Source organism: Helicoverpa armigera, chromosome 7 (genome assembly GCF_030705265.1).
Source record: "Helicoverpa armigera isolate CAAS_96S chromosome 7, ASM3070526v1, whole genome shotgun sequence".
Classification (NCBI taxonomy): Eukaryota; Metazoa; Arthropoda; class Insecta; order Lepidoptera; family Noctuidae; genus Helicoverpa; species Helicoverpa armigera.
In genome coordinates this window covers 6,826,427-6,846,532 of record NC_087126.1, presented here as the reverse complement: position 1 = coordinate 6,846,532, position 20,106 = coordinate 6,826,427, and the positions used below count along the sequence as shown (strand labels likewise).

At 34.6% G+C, this 20,106-nt stretch overlaps 2 protein-coding genes across 5 annotated transcripts in view; one reads left to right on the top strand and one right to left on the bottom strand.

The window, feature by feature from the left end:
- Positions 1 to 389: 389 nt before the first annotated feature.
- LOC110381609 (endoribonuclease Dicer) overlaps positions 390 to 20,106 on the bottom strand; it is a 40,536-nt gene continuing 20,819 nt past the window's right edge. For all 4 annotated transcript variants that reach the window (XM_049847750.2, XM_049847751.2, XM_049847752.2 and 1 more), the window contains 7 exons: positions 11,630 to 11,821; positions 9,101 to 9,205; positions 7,910 to 8,065; positions 7,477 to 7,688; positions 6,531 to 6,684; positions 3,671 to 3,855; positions 390 to 3,047 (listed from right to left, as the gene is read on the bottom strand). In XM_049847750.2, the coding sequence (XP_049703707.2) occupies positions 2,891 to 3,047; positions 3,671 to 3,855; positions 6,531 to 6,684; positions 7,477 to 7,688; positions 7,910 to 8,065; positions 9,101 to 9,205; positions 11,630 to 11,821 (1,161 nt within the window). In that variant the 3' untranslated portion in view covers positions 390 to 2,890. The remainder of the gene's footprint in view (positions 3,048 to 3,670; positions 3,856 to 6,530; positions 6,685 to 7,476; positions 7,689 to 7,909; positions 8,066 to 9,100; positions 9,206 to 11,629; positions 11,822 to 20,106) is intronic.
- Positions 13,178 to 19,846, top strand: LOC110381611 (juvenile hormone epoxide hydrolase). Its single transcript, XM_021341957.3, has 7 exons — positions 13,178 to 13,375; positions 14,494 to 14,670; positions 14,900 to 15,292; positions 15,954 to 16,111; positions 17,160 to 17,347; positions 17,890 to 18,118; positions 18,506 to 19,846. Exons 2-7 carry the CDS (start codon positions 14,494 to 14,496, stop codon positions 18,717 to 18,719), a joined length of 1,359 nt encoding a protein of 452 aa, XP_021197632.3. The 5' UTR covers positions 13,178 to 13,375; the 3' UTR covers positions 18,720 to 19,846.

Here is a 20,106-nt window from a genome sequence, read left to right as displayed (position 1 = left end):
ATTTATAAAAGACAGTGCCAGGGCCAGGGCCCAAGAGTTTACCCAGCAGTGGGGCAGTTGCTCCGTAGAAAACACTGAACAGCTGCATCCTGTTAGACGAAGCCAATACCAACAAAGTTTTAAAAGGGCTAGGCAATTTTTTGTTTTCTTACCTCCCCACTCACTACTATTGCACACACCCATAATTATAGATTCACACACCTCAGAATGATTAAGTCACTCCTTAGTGACAGAATGTCATACAAATCTAAGGAATGGATTAAGTAACCATTGAGTGGGGAGGAGGTAATTAAGTTATGACGTTCAGTTCTTTACATGCGTGCAGATAGGTATAAACCGCCCGTGCGAAACGAGCGATGTCACTAACTGCTGAAAATAAAATTCGTCCATATTTATCATCTTTTTATTTCGATGTTTAAATAAATACAGATGTAGTAAATACGCAGGATCTAAAAATAAAGTACCTTAGATATATAGTAAAAAAATTGATAAAATAATAAGTTTATAGGAATTACAGTATCTAGTTAAATACCTACATTTTTTTAAAGGACAATGGGCGATGTGAAATGTCCACCACGAACGAGACCTATATGGCTAGATAGTCCGTTAAATATAGAACATTTTTTGTTATGAAAGTAAAAAAAAATATAATGCCAGAAAAAAGTTATAATAGCAAAATCAAATAAAACATTTTATAGATTTTTTCAATTACTTTTCGTGATGTTCGATTTTCGTACTTTCTGTAACTTCTGACAAAATAGAATTGTTCATTATTATAGAGAAGACACCACCAGTGACATCGAATTTCTTAGATCCAGGCAGCGCTGAGTATTCAAGTACTTCTGGCGCCTCAATTGGTTAGTGATTCTTACATCCATTGGGCAAAAAATATGGGCTGTTTATATGCAAATGTGTCTTACTCATCTTAGTTTTAGATAAAGTGCGGAAATGAAAGTGGAATAAAATAAAAAATAATAATGACAACATACAAAAATTACCGGAAATTAAGAATACATTTTTGGCTATAACTTTTTTTTGACATTGTTTTTTTTTTACTTTCTTAGTAAAAGTTACTCTAAATTAAGTGGACTATTTAATTATATAGGTCTCGTACGTGGTGGACATTTGGACCAAACTTCATACATTCTTGCCCAATCTCCTTTATACTGTTGCCCGACTATCTATGGCCGATCAACATAATATGCAACGAACATATCCTATAAACTAGGTACCTGTGTATCACGACAAAGCATTTTTACGAAAGATTTTAGACTCGCAGATTTTATCATCGCGTATGCGCTCGGCTTGACTACGCTCTCACACAATTTTTTTATCGTAAGTTAAAATTATGAAATCCATTGAAAAAGGAAGAGGGAATATACAAAAAGTTTGAGTAAAATGAAACAGTGAGGCGAAGGGTTCGAATATGGTTTACTTAGATTTGCGGCAAAACTACATTTGGGACTACGCCTTATCCGCTTTCCCAATTTATTGAGATCCCGTTTTCCCAGATAGGTAGGTACGTTCTCTTCCTTTTCAGATAGGTTTCATCTATATATTTTTTTGAGATTTCCAAACTATTTATCCTTGGTCTAAGTTCACCGTTTATTATGAATTTTCACGTTCAATTTTCAAAGTTAACCTAAACAGTTATTTGAAAAAAAAACGGGCGTTTATGTTATCGGTGAAAATGGGCCAGATAATCACAGAAGTAATTAAAACGAAGATTTCATCATAAAATAATCAATGCTGCCAACAGTGTAATAACTTTACTTTCCAACGCAAGATTTTTACTCACAAATTAGAATTTTAATTGAATAGTTTTTTTGTTTAATTTTTTTTCAAAAAACAAAATACTACCTATTTAAAAAAAAACTTGGAGAGTAAAGTCCAGAGTTAGCATCATGTCTACACTTATACATTTAATGGATGCGAATTGACTTATACCTAATAATTATAATTTCATTATATTTTTTGACAAAATAAATGCACATTTATATATTTTATATTAAACACATTTCTATTATGCTATAAAAAAATTAAGCTTTCAAATTTTAATAAATAAAAAAAAAATATTTTGGGGGACACATACAACAATCGTGTTTTTTTGCTCATTTTCTAAATAATGGTACGGAACCCATCGTGCGCGATTCCGAATCGCACTTGGCCGGTTTTTAGTAGTTATTTCACAAGTTTAGTATTACGTTTGTATGGAACCGCTACGAGTGAAAGCCTCCTCCAAGAAACATACCAAATATATAATTTTTAAAGTCATGCAATTTTTTCCTTAGGTACTTCACATTTATATACGATCATTTTTATCTCAATTTTAATCTCGACTTTTAAGAACATTCCCTGTAATCAATTAACTTTTAACACACATTCCTTGTTCTACCTAGGTATACCTATATATAGTTCTAAACATTTTTGGTTCCTTTAATAATAGGAGAGCTATTCCGATTATAACTTGACTACGATTATTTATCTATAGTAATTGTTTTGTGTTTATAAAGGCTCCTAAAGCACTGAATCGATTTGAAAGCTACCCTCTTCTCGAACTTTAGTTCTTTTATATGCATGCTGAATATGAGGCGAGATATGAAGAAACATAATTGTATTTTAGGACCTATAATTTTAACCATATTTCAAGCATATAATTCAGAATTGCGCTAAAATAATTCATTTCAATTCCCTCAATACCTACATTAAACAATATATTGAGTGTTCGATTAGTTACATAAAATTTTACATATAACATTCATTCTATAAAATATAAAAAAAATATATCTAACGTTTAAAAATAATATAAAATTTACATTATATTTAGTTTAACATTAAAGACGTCGTGATATTGTAAAGAAAGATGTTGCCGACGAAAGTTTTTAACTTTTTAAAGGCCCAAGACTTTAAGAGCCATTTTCGCGGCAGCCCGTTTTGCTTGAGCCTTGTTTCGACCAATACCATAGACTGTGTGTTGCCAGTCATTCTTCGTGATTGTAACCCCTATCCGTATCTTTGGGATGTCAGGATCGATGACTTCTGGTTTCCTGAAAAGATGAAAGTAAATGTTAAGTTATTGAATTTGAACTGTTTGTTTAGGCCACGTTTAACAACACGCATGTCCAGCGAGGTGAGATGCCATAACGGAGGTAGTTCAGTTCGTAGCTCCTTGAGACATCTGTCAAAGATTGCCACTAATAGATTGGAGATAAGATTTTTAAAAAATTGGCGGTCAGTGTCCAGTCAGATATGTATTTTATATCTAATTTTAACAAAAGGTTGGAAATATTTAAAGTGTCATGGATTTCTGCTAAGTAACGCCTGATTGCATAATTTCATATTTTAAATGCACGTGGAGCATTTGTAATAATATTCCTATCTGATAAATTTTATCGGTCGTCTTAAATCGTAACTTGCTATGTTATCATTTCAAATAAATAAATATGAGACCTACAAATCTAATATTTAAGATGTAGGTAATTATGTGAAATTGCTGCAAGCATTAGTTTTACAAATTTTAGAAGCGAATTGTTCCTTTACATACTAGGGCCACCAAGAGCCCATTTACTTGTACTAATTAATGTAAGGGAAACCGAAGCCACGGGGTAACGCTTCCCATAAAACATCTCCCAAGTAACATTTATATTCATATCCATAAAATTAAGCTCACCTGAAAGTGGGGCACGCGTGTATTTTCTCGTACAATATCTTAACGGGCTGTTGCGGTATACGGCACGAGAAGTCATGTATTTCCTTACACATTATACGGTAAACTACCGACCATACAACTTGTAGGTCGCCGCCGCAGTCCAAATATATCGCGCCCACTAGCGCTTCGAATATGTCACTCAGCACCTGTTAAGTATTAAGAACATATTATTAAAATACCTGCCTACAGTATATAAAGCAAAATTTAAAATATTTTTCGGTGTAAAAAGGCCACTTTTTACCAACAACAAGTCGAAAATGGTCGAAGGTGTATTTGTAGTGTGAAACTTCTGTTGATAACCTAAACAAGATTGGAAAAAAGTACTTTCCATTTTAAAAACCATTTAAAATTGGGACATTTTTCCCCTTCATAGAGAGAGACCTGAAACCGACCTTCATGTAACTTAATCTTAAATCTATGCAAAAAAAGAGGTTTTTTTTACTCTAGTCTAAAGGCCCCGAAACTACTTCACCATTTTGAAAAAGTATTAAAATATTGGGAAGCTACACTTTTCCTGAGTAATATAGGCAGTATATTATCCAGGTACGGACACAAGTTCCTCCGGGGCGCGGGAGAAACCGCGCGCGCGGGTAAAAGCAATAGGTACTTTGTTTAAAAATAATTGACCATAGTATGATATAAACTATTACAGTCAACTTCAGATCAGTGGTAACAGTTTTATAGGAAAATTGTACTTATTTCTATTGAGTTAAGGTGCATGACAGTTACCACTGATGTGCGGTCTACAGCCCCGGATCTAGGGGGGGGCAAGCCGGGGCCCATGCCCCGGGCGGCAAATTCAGGGGGCGGCAAAATCAGGCGGCTGCCTGATTTTAAATCCTGCATCACAGATTACCATACCTAATAGTTACCTACAGGGCCGTCTTAACCTATGGTGCAGTTGTGCGAAAAGTAGCGGTTTTAGGGTAGGGTGCGGTTGGCCGACGGCCCAGGCGCCGGGGGCCAACCGCCTATATAGGGGGCGCCGCAGGCGCCCTCAACCAATCCTTGATCACAATGTTACTCCTATTTTTGTTTTAAATATCATCAAAGATCGCAACTTATAAGAACTGTATCCAAATGTATGGATAGCATCAGGGCTGTCTTAACCTATGGTGCAGGGTGTGCGAATAACACGGGCGCCGCGGGCTCAGGGGCGCCGAAGCGAATTTGTGTTAAATTCCGCGTTAAATTTGAGAAATTCTCGAACAAACACTACTTTTATGTCCCAAAACTCAAACATTTTCGCGCTCGCTTCGCTCGCGGCTTCTTTACTCTTACATTTTTATCACATACAGCTACTTTTATGTCCCAATACTAAAAAAAAATCGCGCTCCCTTCGCTCGCGGCTTCTTCACTCCATAGTCTCGTTTTATTATATACTAGCTGGTGCCCGCGACTTCGTCTGCGCAGGTTTAGTATTTCGAACAATATGTTTACAAATTGTAGCCTATGTGTTATTCTGATGTATAAGCTATATTATTGTAAAGTTTCATTAAAATCCATTCAGTAGTTTTTGCGTGAAAGACTAACAAACATCCATACATCCATACATACAAACTTTCGCGTTTATAATATTAGTAGGATGTTTAGGACTTTTAGTGATCCCAAACTCAAAAATTTTCGGGCTTGCTTCACTTTACAGTTGTTTTTATTTTTCAAAAAGGTAAAAAGGTAGCGTCGTTTTAAGTTATTTTATTAATAAGAAAGTAACTTCTAGTTTCCTTATTTACGGTACTACTTTAAGTCCCAAAATTTTTATACATAGGCGCCAACACCAACAAAGAGTTATGTACGTTTGGGCTACATTTTAAGTAATTTTGCTTTGACTTGGTAACAATAAAAGAAATTCGCGCTCGCTTCGCTCGCGCAATCGACAACTATATATGTCTCACGCAGGGCGCTGGTAGACTTAAAACCGGCACTGTGTGCGAATAACCCGGGCGCCTCGGTCTCAGGGGCGCCGCGGGACGCCCCACCTCCAGGAAATTTCCATGAAATTACACCCGTTTGATAAGGAAGTTCCATCGTATCACGATACTGACAAGAAAAGTTTCTAAAAAAGTTGCCTTCGCTTTGTTTGATTGATCATTTAGATTATTTTTCACTTTTGACATCCTCCAACTAAATGAAAAAATTCTCGCTCGCTACGCTCGCGGCTAAATGACAATGTGTGTGCTGTTTTTCTGATGGTTTATTATTTTTATTGACGCACCGAATCAACGAACACAAATGGCATTCGCTCTAATCACGGTTTATTTTTATTTGTACATAATTCCCAGTTTAATTTGTAAGTCTTCAAACAAATATCTTAAAAAAATTCGTCACTTGACAATGTACTTGATCAGGTAATTTTGAGCCATAGGCTCAAAAAATCATCGGAGGATGATGAGGCTCAAAAAATTTCACGCTCGCTTCGCTCGCGCAATGTTATGCAAACATTTCCTTGTTAGATTCGTAAATCAAATCCACGTTGTCTTACCTTTTATACGTCAAATGTAGCAAAAGAATATATATTTATGGGGTCCTCAAAAACAAAAAAAATTGCGCTTCCGACTGCTTGTTACTTTACAACGCTTTTCAAAACTTATTAACTTTTTGTGTACATTAATCTGTCTCGACTTTCATAACTTGGCCTACAGTTTGAGCCTACAATGATTTGAACACATTTTTTTAAGTCCTTTACCTACCAAAAAAGTGACTTTCGTTGGTGAAAATAAACATAAGTAGGTAGGCGGGGCGGCATTTTTCAGTTTTTGCCCCGCCTAAAAAAAATTGAAGATCCGGGGCTGGCGGTCTACCTTACTAGTACTGTACTTACCTTAGGAACTTCAATATATTCCGCAAGACTACATTCTTCCTCGTCCATCATATAGAGTACATCTTCAACAATTTCGTGGTCCCTCTGTATTTGATGTTCGACGAACGTCACGATAGCCGTGTCTAAAGTCGGATTTAGCTCGGAGCAAAGGAATCTGAAACACAATATAATAATTTTTCAAGTGAAATAACGTTTGTTCTACAAAGTTTGCTATTAGTATGGAGAAAGGAAAGATGAAAGGAGATGAAATAAGGCAGGTAGGTCAGGCGCTTTCTTCTAAGTCAAAATTTTATTTAATCTACGGAGAGAAAAAAAATAAAACAACATGTTTTTTGGTTTGTCATGTTGTGTTGCATGAGAAAAGCATTTTTCACGATCCCATGCTATTAATATGCTTATTTGAAAGAATTATTAATACGATTGAATAAATTGTTGTCACTATTAAAAAGTCACATTTACATAAATTGCATTAATTTATTGAAGATCGATATTAAATCCGTTAGTTATTGGCTTCAGCATAGGTATCGAATAAATTTGCATGTTCATTCTAGAGGTACATGGTAGTATTTTAATAATAGTATTTTAATATCTAAAATTCATAATTCATAACATTTAAATATGCGAATATAAATAAATCGCTTCAAAAATATAACTGCCGGTTCAAACTGAAGATTAACGGTAAATAAATACCTAAGCGCGTACCTACACATTTTTCAACAACAACTTTATATATTTTCGCATTCGTTCTAAATTTCAATTGAAACCGGGGTGTTATCTTTCCTACATCGCTTGCACACTCACAAAAACTTTTGTTTTTATGGTTCCATTTCATGCCAAACATGGAAAATAGTTGGACTCGCTGTAAGACAACCATTTTGGCTCGCCAGTTATCTAAATACTATGTTTGTCGAGAAACATCAAATTATTTTCAACTATAGGTACTTACTTGTGCAGTCCAAGTTTGACCACATACGAGGCAAAAGTGACATTATTCACTAGCGCTGATCTTAAGTCAGTCATTTCACCAGGCTTCAATTCCCCGCAATGTTCAAAAATGTGTGATGTTATTAGAAAATCCAAAATGGCGTCGCCTAGGAACTCCATACGTTCGTATGAACGAGTCAGTCTGTTCCGAATATATGATGGATGCGATAATGCCTGTAAAAAGAATAAATAATAAATTAGGTGGGAAAAAGCCGAGTGGTAGAAAATAATATTTGTTAATATTATAAATGCGAACGTGAACGAACATAAGTGGTGCCTTGGAGATAGGCTAGGCGGAGATAGTTATAAAATAGCTTTTAATCCCGGTGCGGAAAGTGCTAGCCTCAGGAAATAAGCAACTTAAAGAAAAATAATGTTTCATGAATATCAATTACCTCCAATAGGAAAGAGGGGTCATTAAACTTGTAATTTAAGATTTTCTCGACATCATCTCTGCAATGTCTCAATAGGAAATCGATGTCTTGCTCGGTCGCTTTCTTATCTGTAATGGCAGTCGGTACTCGCAAGTGTAAATACTCCGCAAAATCATCCTGGAACAAGACAATGTACCTACTTAAATTAGGGGACCACATATCTATAGAATAGAATTGTTTTCTTTTTACACAGTCTATCTGTATCTCTTTTTTATTCTAACTTTCCCATAACGGGCCTGCTGGAAGAAATTTCTTTTGAGATAAGCTGTGCCCTTGTACAATTTTTTGTATTATTTATTCTAGTCTGTGTTTTTATGTGTATAAAAACTGTTAAATAAATAAATATAACATAACGAAAATTTCAAGTACGTCAAGATTTAAGGATGGAAATGGGTCCCTTTGTACTATTTGATGGTACTTCTATTTCTGTCATGAGTTTACTGTGTACATAAATAGTACATCAAAAATATGTATATTAAAGAAAAAAAAACTAAATGAATCAACCATTAAGAACATTACAGTTTAACAATATTTCAATTCAATTCAATTCAAATACTTTAACACAATTCATTTCAATTCAATTCGGGACAAGCAGTTCAATAAATATTTAAATATAAACTTATCGTGTATGCGATAATTTTATTTTTAGCCCACATACATGTTCTACAACAAAAATTTAGTAAAGAATATGTTTGGCAATCGGTAAGTAAATATTGGTTTTTGCAGCCACTTTGTGAACGATCAAAGATCATTTAATGTTTTTTCCTTTCACAAATAGAATAGATGTTGGTATATTGTAGGTGTAGGTAGGTACATACACTAACTAACTAAAGGTCTGGAAAAGTCTGAAATAATATATCGACAGTAGGTTAGTGTTAAAGGTCAATGCTCCTGTATTGACTGTGCGACAAGTCCTATGCCCAGCAGAGGGACAATTAATCCATTTAATACCATTTTTTTCTTCGTCAAAATCTGTTATAACGACATCGAAGGGACTACTCATATTTAGTCGTAAAACCGATAGTTGTTATATTTATATATAGCATTCAGCCAGGACCTTTGATTTCCGTCAATTTAACCGGTATGTTGTTCTAAATGATGTCGCCATAAACTGTTTTGACTGTATTTATAAATATAAACATATGTAGGTACCTGTGGGGGTATGATCCTCATCCACTCGATGACTTTGATGGCCCCTATCAGTCCACCGCTCAACAAGTAGGTGCCAATGAGTGCTTCAACGCAATCAGCCACTGACTGGAAAAGAAAGATGGGAACTGTTCAGATGTTCAGTCAACAGTATAAATGTAATGAAATGAAATCGTTTATTTTGCAAGTTGGACATAAAATCACTTTTACGCGTCATTTTAAGAACGCTGGGGTCGGCATTTCCTAACTGACTTATCCCTGAGAAGAAACGCCGAAACAAACTCTAGGGTCATAGTATCTTTTAAAGTCCAAACATAACATAACATAAACAGTAAATCTGTACTAATCCTTCTAAACTAATATAATAAAGTGGAATATTTTTTTGTAAAGGTTCCGAAACTACTAAAACAATTTGAAAAATTCTTTCACTGTTGGATATTTGGAATGCTACACTATTCCTGAGTAACATAGGCTATATTTTATCTGGGTACAGGAAGAAGTTCTCCGGGACGCAGAAGAAACTGTGGGAAACCTGCTAGTGTTGCGTATAATGATATAACCAACCAAAATGTTTCCTCTTTATTATATTGGCATAGATAAATATCTATAGTACTATTTCCGATGTGGAACGCATGAAATCGACAGATCTTAATCAATGAGATCAATTGATGGACCCCGAAATACGATTCTGATGTCATAAGTCGTTACCTCAATTTATTGACATTCAACTTGTTTGTTACCCATATGTTAACAAATATGTTTATAAGTCAATAGGCGTGATGACAGGGTTAAAAAGTAGTGATTCTAATTAGTCCACATTCTAAATTGGTAAAAAATATTAGACACGCATTTTTTATTTAATTTATATTTAGTTTATATAAAACATTTAATATTTACTAAGATATAACGCAACAAAGATTGAGAGTGGGGGCTCGTGACGTCACGTTTTCGTCAAATGTATACTCAGAAGTGACGAAAAACAAAAGTCAATCGTTTTGTATCTTCATTGTTAATTGTTTTTAAGAGAAAAGAAAAAATACGTGTCCATTATTTTAGGGTAATCTAAAAGATGGACCACGTATTTTTTTTACATTCACCATGCCTATTCTTTCCACGTTCCTACTCACTTTCATAATTAAAAAAATGTATATTGTAAAGCAATTAAGTATGATTCACCAGATTTCGCCAGATTAAAATAATTAGGTAGGTTCATAGTCCAAAAAACATAGTGTGAATGTCATAGACCTATGAACGAATTTTTGCACGTGGAAACAGTTTTTATTATCTTCCACATTCGGCCAACGGAATTAATGTCAGCGCCCTGTGTCGGAAATGGCACGTGTAAACGATTCCGCAGCGAATATACACAGAAAAAATATTAAGATGTTCTCTTCAGTACTAAAAATGGATTAGGCGGTTTTTGTTTCAAGGATTTCGAACAAGTTTTTTTTAAATTAGAATTACAGCGGCATACACACCGGAGGCAAAAAAAATCGATGTGCTATTTTACATTTTCACAACCGAGACTCGCTAATTTAGCGTGCCTTTCGAAACAAGGAAGAGATCGACGGCGTCAAGCGTTATTTAACCTTATATGTATGATCGATGGACCCGATTGATTGGTCCACCGAGAATACAACATTAAGGGCTCGATCCTGGCAATTGCTAGGCAAGTTACTGGTACTCACAGTTCTACTGGTACCTAATCATAATAATGGCCACGTATTTTTTCACCTTCTTAGTAAAATATGCTACAGGCAGATGAATTACATGGTCGGTAAAGCAACATCTCGATTAACATAGAATGACTACTGTTTATAATTTATTATACCTAAAAAATCTGTTAGACAATAAAAACTTGTATAAATTATATTTATAAATTAAATGCTCTTTCGAATTGAGGAACGCATTAAGACAAAAAATAAAGCTAGGTACAAAGAAGGCGAGAATTAAGTTCTAGGCATATTATTATAATCCGCTTCAGAGTTAAAACTTTCGAGAATTAACTAAAACTTCAGCCAAAACTATGAAGATTTTATAACAAGTTCAGTGTTTGTACAGGCAAGGCAAGGTATAAGTTCAGTGTGGCGAAGGTGGTACTATCAAGCACATGCGAATAATAGACTAATTTGCCTATTCAAATATACTTAAATCAGTTGAAAATGTCAAGACAACAAAGATTTTCCCCTTTACGGCGCATACCGTACTTATAACCTTTGAAATATTAAGTACCTACCTACACTCACTCATAGACATATTCAATTTATTATTATGTAACTTGACCTTTATGACATTGTTCTTAATTACCAACATACTTCTCCTTGAAACAAGCTTCAATTTAGCGTAGCAAAACCTGATACATACCTTATGCTGCAGGATTGTTCGAAAGAGTTACCGCGGTCCTCGTACATAAAGGGCTTAAGAAGGAACACGGCGGGTTTATACCAAGCTCTTATGAGCTTGACACTCCCTCTTGCTGCTCCCACAGTGGATGGAATCATTTGATGATTTCCCAACAAAGAAAATACATACCTTATCGGGCACGGCCTGTGAATGAACATACAGCTGCATTGCATTTTGAGCGCGGTCACGGGGTTCAATCTCCGCGGCACCATCACAGTCGGTGTATCTATCCCGAACCATATCCATGCTTTCCTTCGATAGATTGCCATCAAGGACCTCAGAATGCGGGAATTGTACTCCGATCAGGAATATCGGACGAATCTGAAAATAAATATAGTTTTTTGAATACTGAAATGTGATCATAAAGGAAGTCAGGTTGATTTAAAAATCTATACTGGCTCTGTAAATTTGCCCCTGTAAACATTTTGTATGTAATAGTGAACGTCCAAATGAAATAGTATTTATTCAAAATAGGCTTACAACAGCATTTTTCGAATGTTAAAATTACATGAGACAGCCTGTGACTGAAAAGATGAAGAAGATCCGCGATCATTAAAACCGATCTAATAACTAAAGGCTCAACGATTTATACCTCCCCACCTCCATTGCAACGAAAATTCTAGTCTGTGTCACATTATGTTCTAATTAATACTCCGACGTCGGTATAGTATGTATAGTCTATGTAATATTCTAGAGAAGTTAAACGACTTCTAAAGTTATGCCCTAACAATAATGTTTTGATACTCCTGCAGTACCTACTTCCCGAACAAACAAAAGTATTCTATTTCCCACAGTTACGTAGGTAACTTGAGCAAGATAAGAATTCTTAGCATACGAAGCGTATTTTTTTATATCTGAATTGGTTTAAAAATATTTTATTCGATATCAGTTTGATATAAGTGAGAGTTTATCAGGCTTGCAATGTTATGTTTTTTTGTGTTACCCACATAATTAAACACTTAGTCCAGCGATTTGGTGTGTAATTTTGTAATATTACAATAATGGGTCTCGAGAGAACTGATTGTCAATGCACCTGCTCGTCATAAGTAATACGAATTTAGCGGAATAAATCCAGCCTTCCAGGCATGATTCGTAGACCACAAAAAATGGGAAAATGGGGGAAAACAGCTTCTTTACTAGCTGTTTCCCCCCAGTTTAATCCGCACCCCGGGGGAACCTCTGTCTGTGCCCAGACAAAATATAGCCTACATAATATATTACTCGGAAATAGTGAAGGTATCCAATAGTGAAATATTTTTTCAAATCGGTTCTGTAATTAACACGCTTATGTTATGACCCATTACATTGATTTAAGTATAGATAATGATTGGACAATTTTATTATAGGTGTTGGCGCCGCCTTAGCGCTTGGCTAGAAATGGAAAATGAATATATTTTGCGACAACTCCAGATAAAAATACGAACAAGGCAGGAAGAAGTTAAGGCTTTAGCAACATAACAATAAATTTTTAAAGCTACATAAAAACATTGCTAAGACTTCTTTAGAAACTCAGGCTAACTTCGAAAGGTAAACTGAACAGTACGTACGATCCATTCGAGTATAAATAATGTAGTAAAACGTAAATGTGATAGGTAGTCATAAGGGCCTAATGAGGTCAAGGCCGGGGGTGTGCCGGTCGCCGCGCGGGTCGCCGGCATGCGGTGAACGCATTATTATCACAGATTCACAATATCATTTCGGCGGTCACCGGCGCCGCACGTGCCAAGTGCGAACAAATTATCACGTTTTCTTTTTAAAGTTTCGCGTTAAATGTAAAAGATTTCTGTGGTTTTTACTCCGAACTTTATATTGAACTGTTATTTATAATCGTGAAGTGTATGTTTTAAGCTTAAGAGTGTTCCGATCAACGTAAAAGTGAGTCTTTTTTTCGATAATTTGTTGCTCAATGTGGGTAATATAAGTGAAATATTTTTTTACGTAAGTACGGCTAGCCCGCCTTCATTTCTCCTGAAGGCTAGCCCGCCTTAAATTTTATCGGACCTGAAAATAAAACCTCAATAGTGGCACAATTATCTGAAACAAGCAAAAACCGGTTCGATATGTATTTTAATTCGCGCCAAAATGTTTACCTGCCTATTATACTTCTTGATTAGATTTTGCAAGTATAATATCTTTATCCATGTTACATAAGTTGTTTATTTTTAGCACTACAGACGTCTTTGTCTATTTTTACCTATTTAAAGTGTTCATAAAAATTGAATCTGGGAAAAGTTACAATTACCAAAGGAATGTACTTATCATATATCAAATATGACAACTCAGAATAAAACGCTTATAAAAACCTAAAACTACAAGTTTCGATGTGCAGATATACCTCTAGGAAACCTCTAGAAATTTATTTTTTCAAAGTCAGGTCTTTGGGTGGCATAACGGTACCGTTTTATACACTAATTATTTTTGGTATCATAATTTCAACGCTGATTATAAATTAATCAATTATTCCGATAAAAGCTAATCACTATAATATGTTGTCGTTAGTGCTTGTCTAACAGTTATTTCTTAACAAAATACGCTTACCTACATTTGCTCAGAATATAATGATGTACCTATTTCAAAATCTTGGCTATTGTCTAGGTATTCCTATCAAATGACCATCTAGATTCTAGTCTCTCATTATACATTACAAAGTACCAACCCCATGTAATTAGTACCTAGTAATAATTTATTCTAACTACTGAATACATGTGAGAGGAGGCCTGTGCCCAGCAGTGGGACGATAAAAAAAAAAAAAAGGCTGTAACACACTGAATACATGTGAACATACCTGACAACTTATAAAAATATTCCTCTATTTGAACTATGATTTTCAGTCCTGCACATTATATTTTAGTATGTCAGACATACTGACGTTAAATGTATAATACCTTAAGCCTTAAAACATACATTTAAAACAGCTATAGATTGTTCTGCGCTGTGAAACAGGAATGTCGTATTGTGGCCCATAAGAATGAATTCCTTTTTTGTATTTTCAGATGAAGTTACTTATATTTTCGGCAATTGTGGTCCTAGCAGGCGCTTACATAGTGATGAAGTTTACTAGAGTACCTGACCCGCCAGAAATAGATGTCCAAAGATGGTGGGGCTCCGGTAAAAGACCTCAGAAGGAAGACGAGTCTATAAGGCCATTCAAAATCGAATTTAATGATACGGTAAATATTGAAACTATATTTACTGTAATAGACCTTGAAACTCAACTGTATGACTCATAATTTTTTCATTGGCTGCAAATTCGTCTCTAATAATGTCCGCTCATTTGTCAAATCAACATGTAGGTAAAATTATAATAACATGTTGGAACACCATCATCAACATTGAGGAAAATAATATTATGTTATGATAACTGCGGCATAATTTATATTCCCTGTGTATTTTTTACAGATGATCCAAGATTTGAAACAAAGATTAAAAAACAGGCGGAGGTTTACAAAACCACTGGAAGGCATACAATCTGAGTACGGAATGAACACAGATTACTTGGAGAAAATACTGAACTACTGGACAGATAAATATGACTTCAAAAAGAGGGCAGAATTGTTGAATCGATTCCCTCATTTCAAAACGAAGATTCAGGGATTAGATTTACATTACATCCATGTAAAGCCTAAAGTTAGCAAAGATATCGAAGTGCTGCCTATACTCCTGTTGCACGGATGGCCTAGTTCGTCTAAGGAGTTTGACAAAATTATACCAATTTTGACGACACCCAAAGACGGATACAAGTTCGTTTTTGAAGTGATCGCTGCAGACTTGCCCGGCTTCGGGTTTTCCGAGGTAAGAAAGTAACACAAGAATGACAAGTTGTAACAATGTGCCTGATTTATTTATATGATGTAGGTATATATGCAAGAAGTATGTACATACATATGTAATTACCTATCTCGACCGACATCTTTCACACAAAGGAAAATTTACGTAAACAAATTTTCATTTATTTAAAGATTTTAACGGATTTTGCAAATGGAACTAAATAAAGAACATAATAAGTCTGCTGCTCCAAATGGAATGGTCAAATTTACACACACATGGTAATTCGATATTTTGACACAGGAAGCGTTAAAAGTTCGCGAACCTGACCTCAATAAGAAAACATTATTGTGTATTACGAGGTAGTATTTAAAGTAGTGAGTTATAAATAAATAAAATGATAGTTTATAGGTGACACATTGTCAAAATTGTTTGATTCTGGTATTTTTATAGCAATTTTTAGTTTGTACAAAAAATTGCATACAAATGGATCTTTATCTTTTTACAAAACAAAGCCTACAAATATTTGAATAAATAAAAAGTACCTACTCTGCAGGTTTCCATTCGCTAGAAACGAAAATCATGATTTCTTTATTTAGATATAAATATAACTAATTGGTGCATTATTATCAGAATACACGTGTATTTATTGTCAAATCTTTGAATCTTATCATTTCTTTGCTTTCAGGGTACCAACAAGCCAGGACTGAACCCACTGCAGATTGGAATAATGATGCGGAATCTTATGTTGCGTCTTGGTTTTAACAAGTACTACGTTCAAGCCGGAGATTGGGGCTCACAAGCCGCCACGCATATGACAACACTGTTTCCTAAAAATGTATTAGGGTAAGGCCCTTTCACATCTTCTTCTTATATATACAAATGAATTGATGTTCGTTAGTCTCACTAAAACTCGAGAATGGCTGGACCGATTTGGGTTATTTTGGTTTTAAAATGTTCGTAGAGGTCCAGGGAAGGTTTAAACGATACGAAGTTTGTTGGGTCAGCTAGTATGTAATAGAAATAACCAACAATATTACTACATAGTATAAAACAAAGTCGCTTTTACTGTCAATGTGTCCCTTTTTACACTTAAATCTTCAAAACTACGCAACCAATTTTCATACGGTTCTTTTTATCAGATAGATAGACTGTTTCAAGAGGAAGGTTTACATGTATAATAACATGCAATAAATAGTGGGGAAATACTGTTATCCCATGCGAAGCCGGCGTTAGTTATAGGATATATTGAAAACAGTAATTATTAGGAAAACATAATGTCATGGATTTTAGCAAAGTAACACCTGAGTCCATAATTTATTGAAAACGGTATCAAAGAAGATTGATATCTAATCGAACCTGTTGTTATGCCATATATCTTGCTTATTTGATAATGAACTACTATTTCATAACATAAATGTTTTGTAGGGACTAAACCGCAGGCCTATTACGTACATACTCCAAAGGTTAACTTTCTAAATATCGTTATCAGAGATATGACCAAAATTATACCTATCCATCAGTTTTCTATCTATTCCATATCTATAATATACCATACACGTGGTGGGAAATTTGCAAAAAAAGTTACATAAGAGATAATATTTATTACTGTAGGATTTGTAGTTAAGACTATATTTCTTTTTAGCAACAGAAAGCGCATCAATCAATCGCAGCTCCTTTATAAAATATTAAACTAAAAAACAAGCAATTAAAGATTTTTTTTCTGTTATTTACTATTTCATAACGATATCTTTGAAAAAAAAAACTAATTTATTTTGAAATGAATTTTCACAGAAATTAAATGTAACAAAAATATGTTAACAAAGAGAAAACAACAACTAACAAAATTACTAATTAATCTTTGATTTACTCAATTTCATCCATTATTTTCCAGATACCACTGCAACATGCCACTGTCTTCAAGAGCCATCAGTTATCTGAAGTTATTCATAGGATCCCTAGCCCCGAACCTCGTAGATTCAGATCACCCAGAAAGAGTGTACCCCTTGAAAAAGCATTTCACGTACCTCATGAGAGAAAGTGGATATTTCCACATTCAATCGACTAAACCTGATACTATAGGTAAGCGAATTATTATAGCAATGTTTATCGCAAGATAGCGGTAGTTTAAAAAATCTAGAAAGAATCTAGTTTTACATGAAACAGGTGTATTTGATTGAAGTTTATGCGCCGACCAAACGTTGTTTTAAATAAACAGAACAGACCTTGGCAATGACCTCGGATAACGCTACACATGTATGTTTAAACAGAAAAAGACACGTAATATCGTGTTGACATGGTACTCTTTTATAATTACATAATTTAAATGTTACCTATATATTATGTATATATTTTACCTATATATATATTTTATGGATTTTATTCTTTGTATTAAATTCGGGACAAATAGACTTGGCATGAACGTGATAATTTAACCAAGATTTGATAAAGTGGAAAATATAACAAATCTTGTTATATTTAGAATCATGAGCTAGAATCATGTATCTGTTTGTGAATAACATTAACAACAACTTTAAGAATTTGAACAGCTACTATTTTCCCACATGAATGACTTGCGCTTTTTGACAAAATACCGATTAATATTAAAATTATTGCCTTTTCAGGAGTTGCCCTCACCGATTCTCCAGCGGGATTAGCAGCTTACATGATGGAAAAGATAGCCATCTGCAGTAACAGGGACCAGTTGGACACACCTCACGGAGGTTTGGAAAACCTCGACATCGATGACGTGTTGGACACAGTGACCATTACCTGGGTGAACGAATGCATCGTCACCTCTTCGAGACTCTATGCAGAAGGATTTTACCATCCCGATATCAGTATTGTTGCAAAGTGAGTACAGAGAAGCATTGTTTTAACTAGAATAGACTTTGGTTGTTCGGGAATGTAGGACTCTACGCAAAATTCCCGCGTGTGGCGTGACGCGCTGAAATGTTTTTTTCTGCTGTACTCGCTCTAGCAAGCACCAACAAACTGCGTGCCTAAATTGTCCGCGAAATTGTAACCTTTGTACAGATGCTACACAATTTTTGTTTGCAAATAAAGTGCGCGAAAATTCTTGGAGGAATCTCGCTATTAGGATACAAATTACCTAGCAAATTAACGAATTAAGTGTCTGTCTACCTATATTGTTTGAAGGGATGATGTCAGCTAATTTCAAACAAATGATTCTGGTGGATCTACCGTACCAGTAAGACTAATCTCTGAATTCTTTTTCAGCATACCGACTGCAGTACCAACGGCAGCAATAAAATTCTTATACGAAGTTTCCTATCAACCAGACTGGATATTAAGAGACAAGTTCCAGAACTTAGTGAGATCTACGTCTTTCGATTTCGGAGGACACTTTGCCGCCCTACACACTCCGAAGGTTTTAGCTGACGACGTATTTGCTTCTGTCGAAGAATTTATCAAGTTCCACAACAAAAAATAAGAAAATTGTTAGTTATTGCGGCAGAAGAAATAATGTACTTTAATTAATCGTGTGTCCGGAATAGGAACTATGTCTAGCATGCTAAGTGTCCTTGTACATATCATTTGAACCTCTTTTTTGTCGCAGTCTGACAACGACTCATTACGTCTGGGAACCTTGACCTAATCATAATGAATTGCGAAATAAAAAAGCCAGCTAAATGCGTCACATACATACCTATTTTTTTAGATCGTTTGGATTCACAAATTAAAAGGAATCATCTAAATTCTATGTTTTAATTTGCGTGCATTGGTACTTACCTACATAAGAAAATTAAATAAGTTTCAAATCGATTGAACTGCAGATTATAAGTTGAATAATATTTTTAACGCCTTGTCAGAATGAACACAAAAATAACATATCATTATTACATTTAAAATGAGCTTGTTTTTGTATGAATTATTGTAATAGACGTGATCAGGCGAATTTATAAAAATCATCTAGTTTGCACGATGCATGTTAATGTTTTGAAGTATTTTAATAAGTAGAGTGTGTTGGAGATTATTTTAAGTGTTTTATACTTTTAATATAAAAAATGTATGTACATATAAGACTTTTAAAGGAACAAGTTATTCTAGTATTGCATTTATTTTATAAAAAAAAACCTTGTTTTGTATACTATAAAACTTGAATTAAATATAATATTTGAGATGATTGATAGTGATATTTAAATTATACGCTGCTTACAAAAAAAAAACTAATATAAAAACAACGCGCTTGAGACTAGACACATTCACTTGTTTTTCACAAAACGTAATATTTTATTTCTACTGTTTTTCATGACTAAGTTTTAAGTTAAATAACTCTAGAAAATTCAACGATCTCAATGAAGAAATAACTAAGTGATGAAATTAAGTTTTTGTACAATACTTGTGTACGTTTTTCTTTTCAATCTACCTCACTCTAACACATGCGTAAATTAAAGAGTGAATAATATGCAAATTTAACTATTACCGAAGTAAGATCAGTCCTAACTGTACGAAATTCTGTGACGATCACAGAAATAATAAATTGCTTGTGTCCGAGTGCTCCAAACTTTTTATAAATTTTCTTTTTAAGCTGCAAGTATTAAATAATTTTCTATGTTATCTTTTTTTATATTTTAACCAATGTATATCCTACCTAATATCTGCTTCCTGCATCCCGAAAGAACTGTGCTGTTTGTTTCTAGTCCCGGGATTTAGGGATTATCAACAGTTAATACCGGAATTGTATTGGTAAGAGAAAATGGTAGCAAAAAGAAAGTAAAAAATCAAATCTCATTTTCCGAGCCTTTTCCCTTTTGTTGGGGTCGGCTTTCAGTCTTTCCGAATGCAAATGAGTTGAGGAGGTCAGATGGGCAATCGCT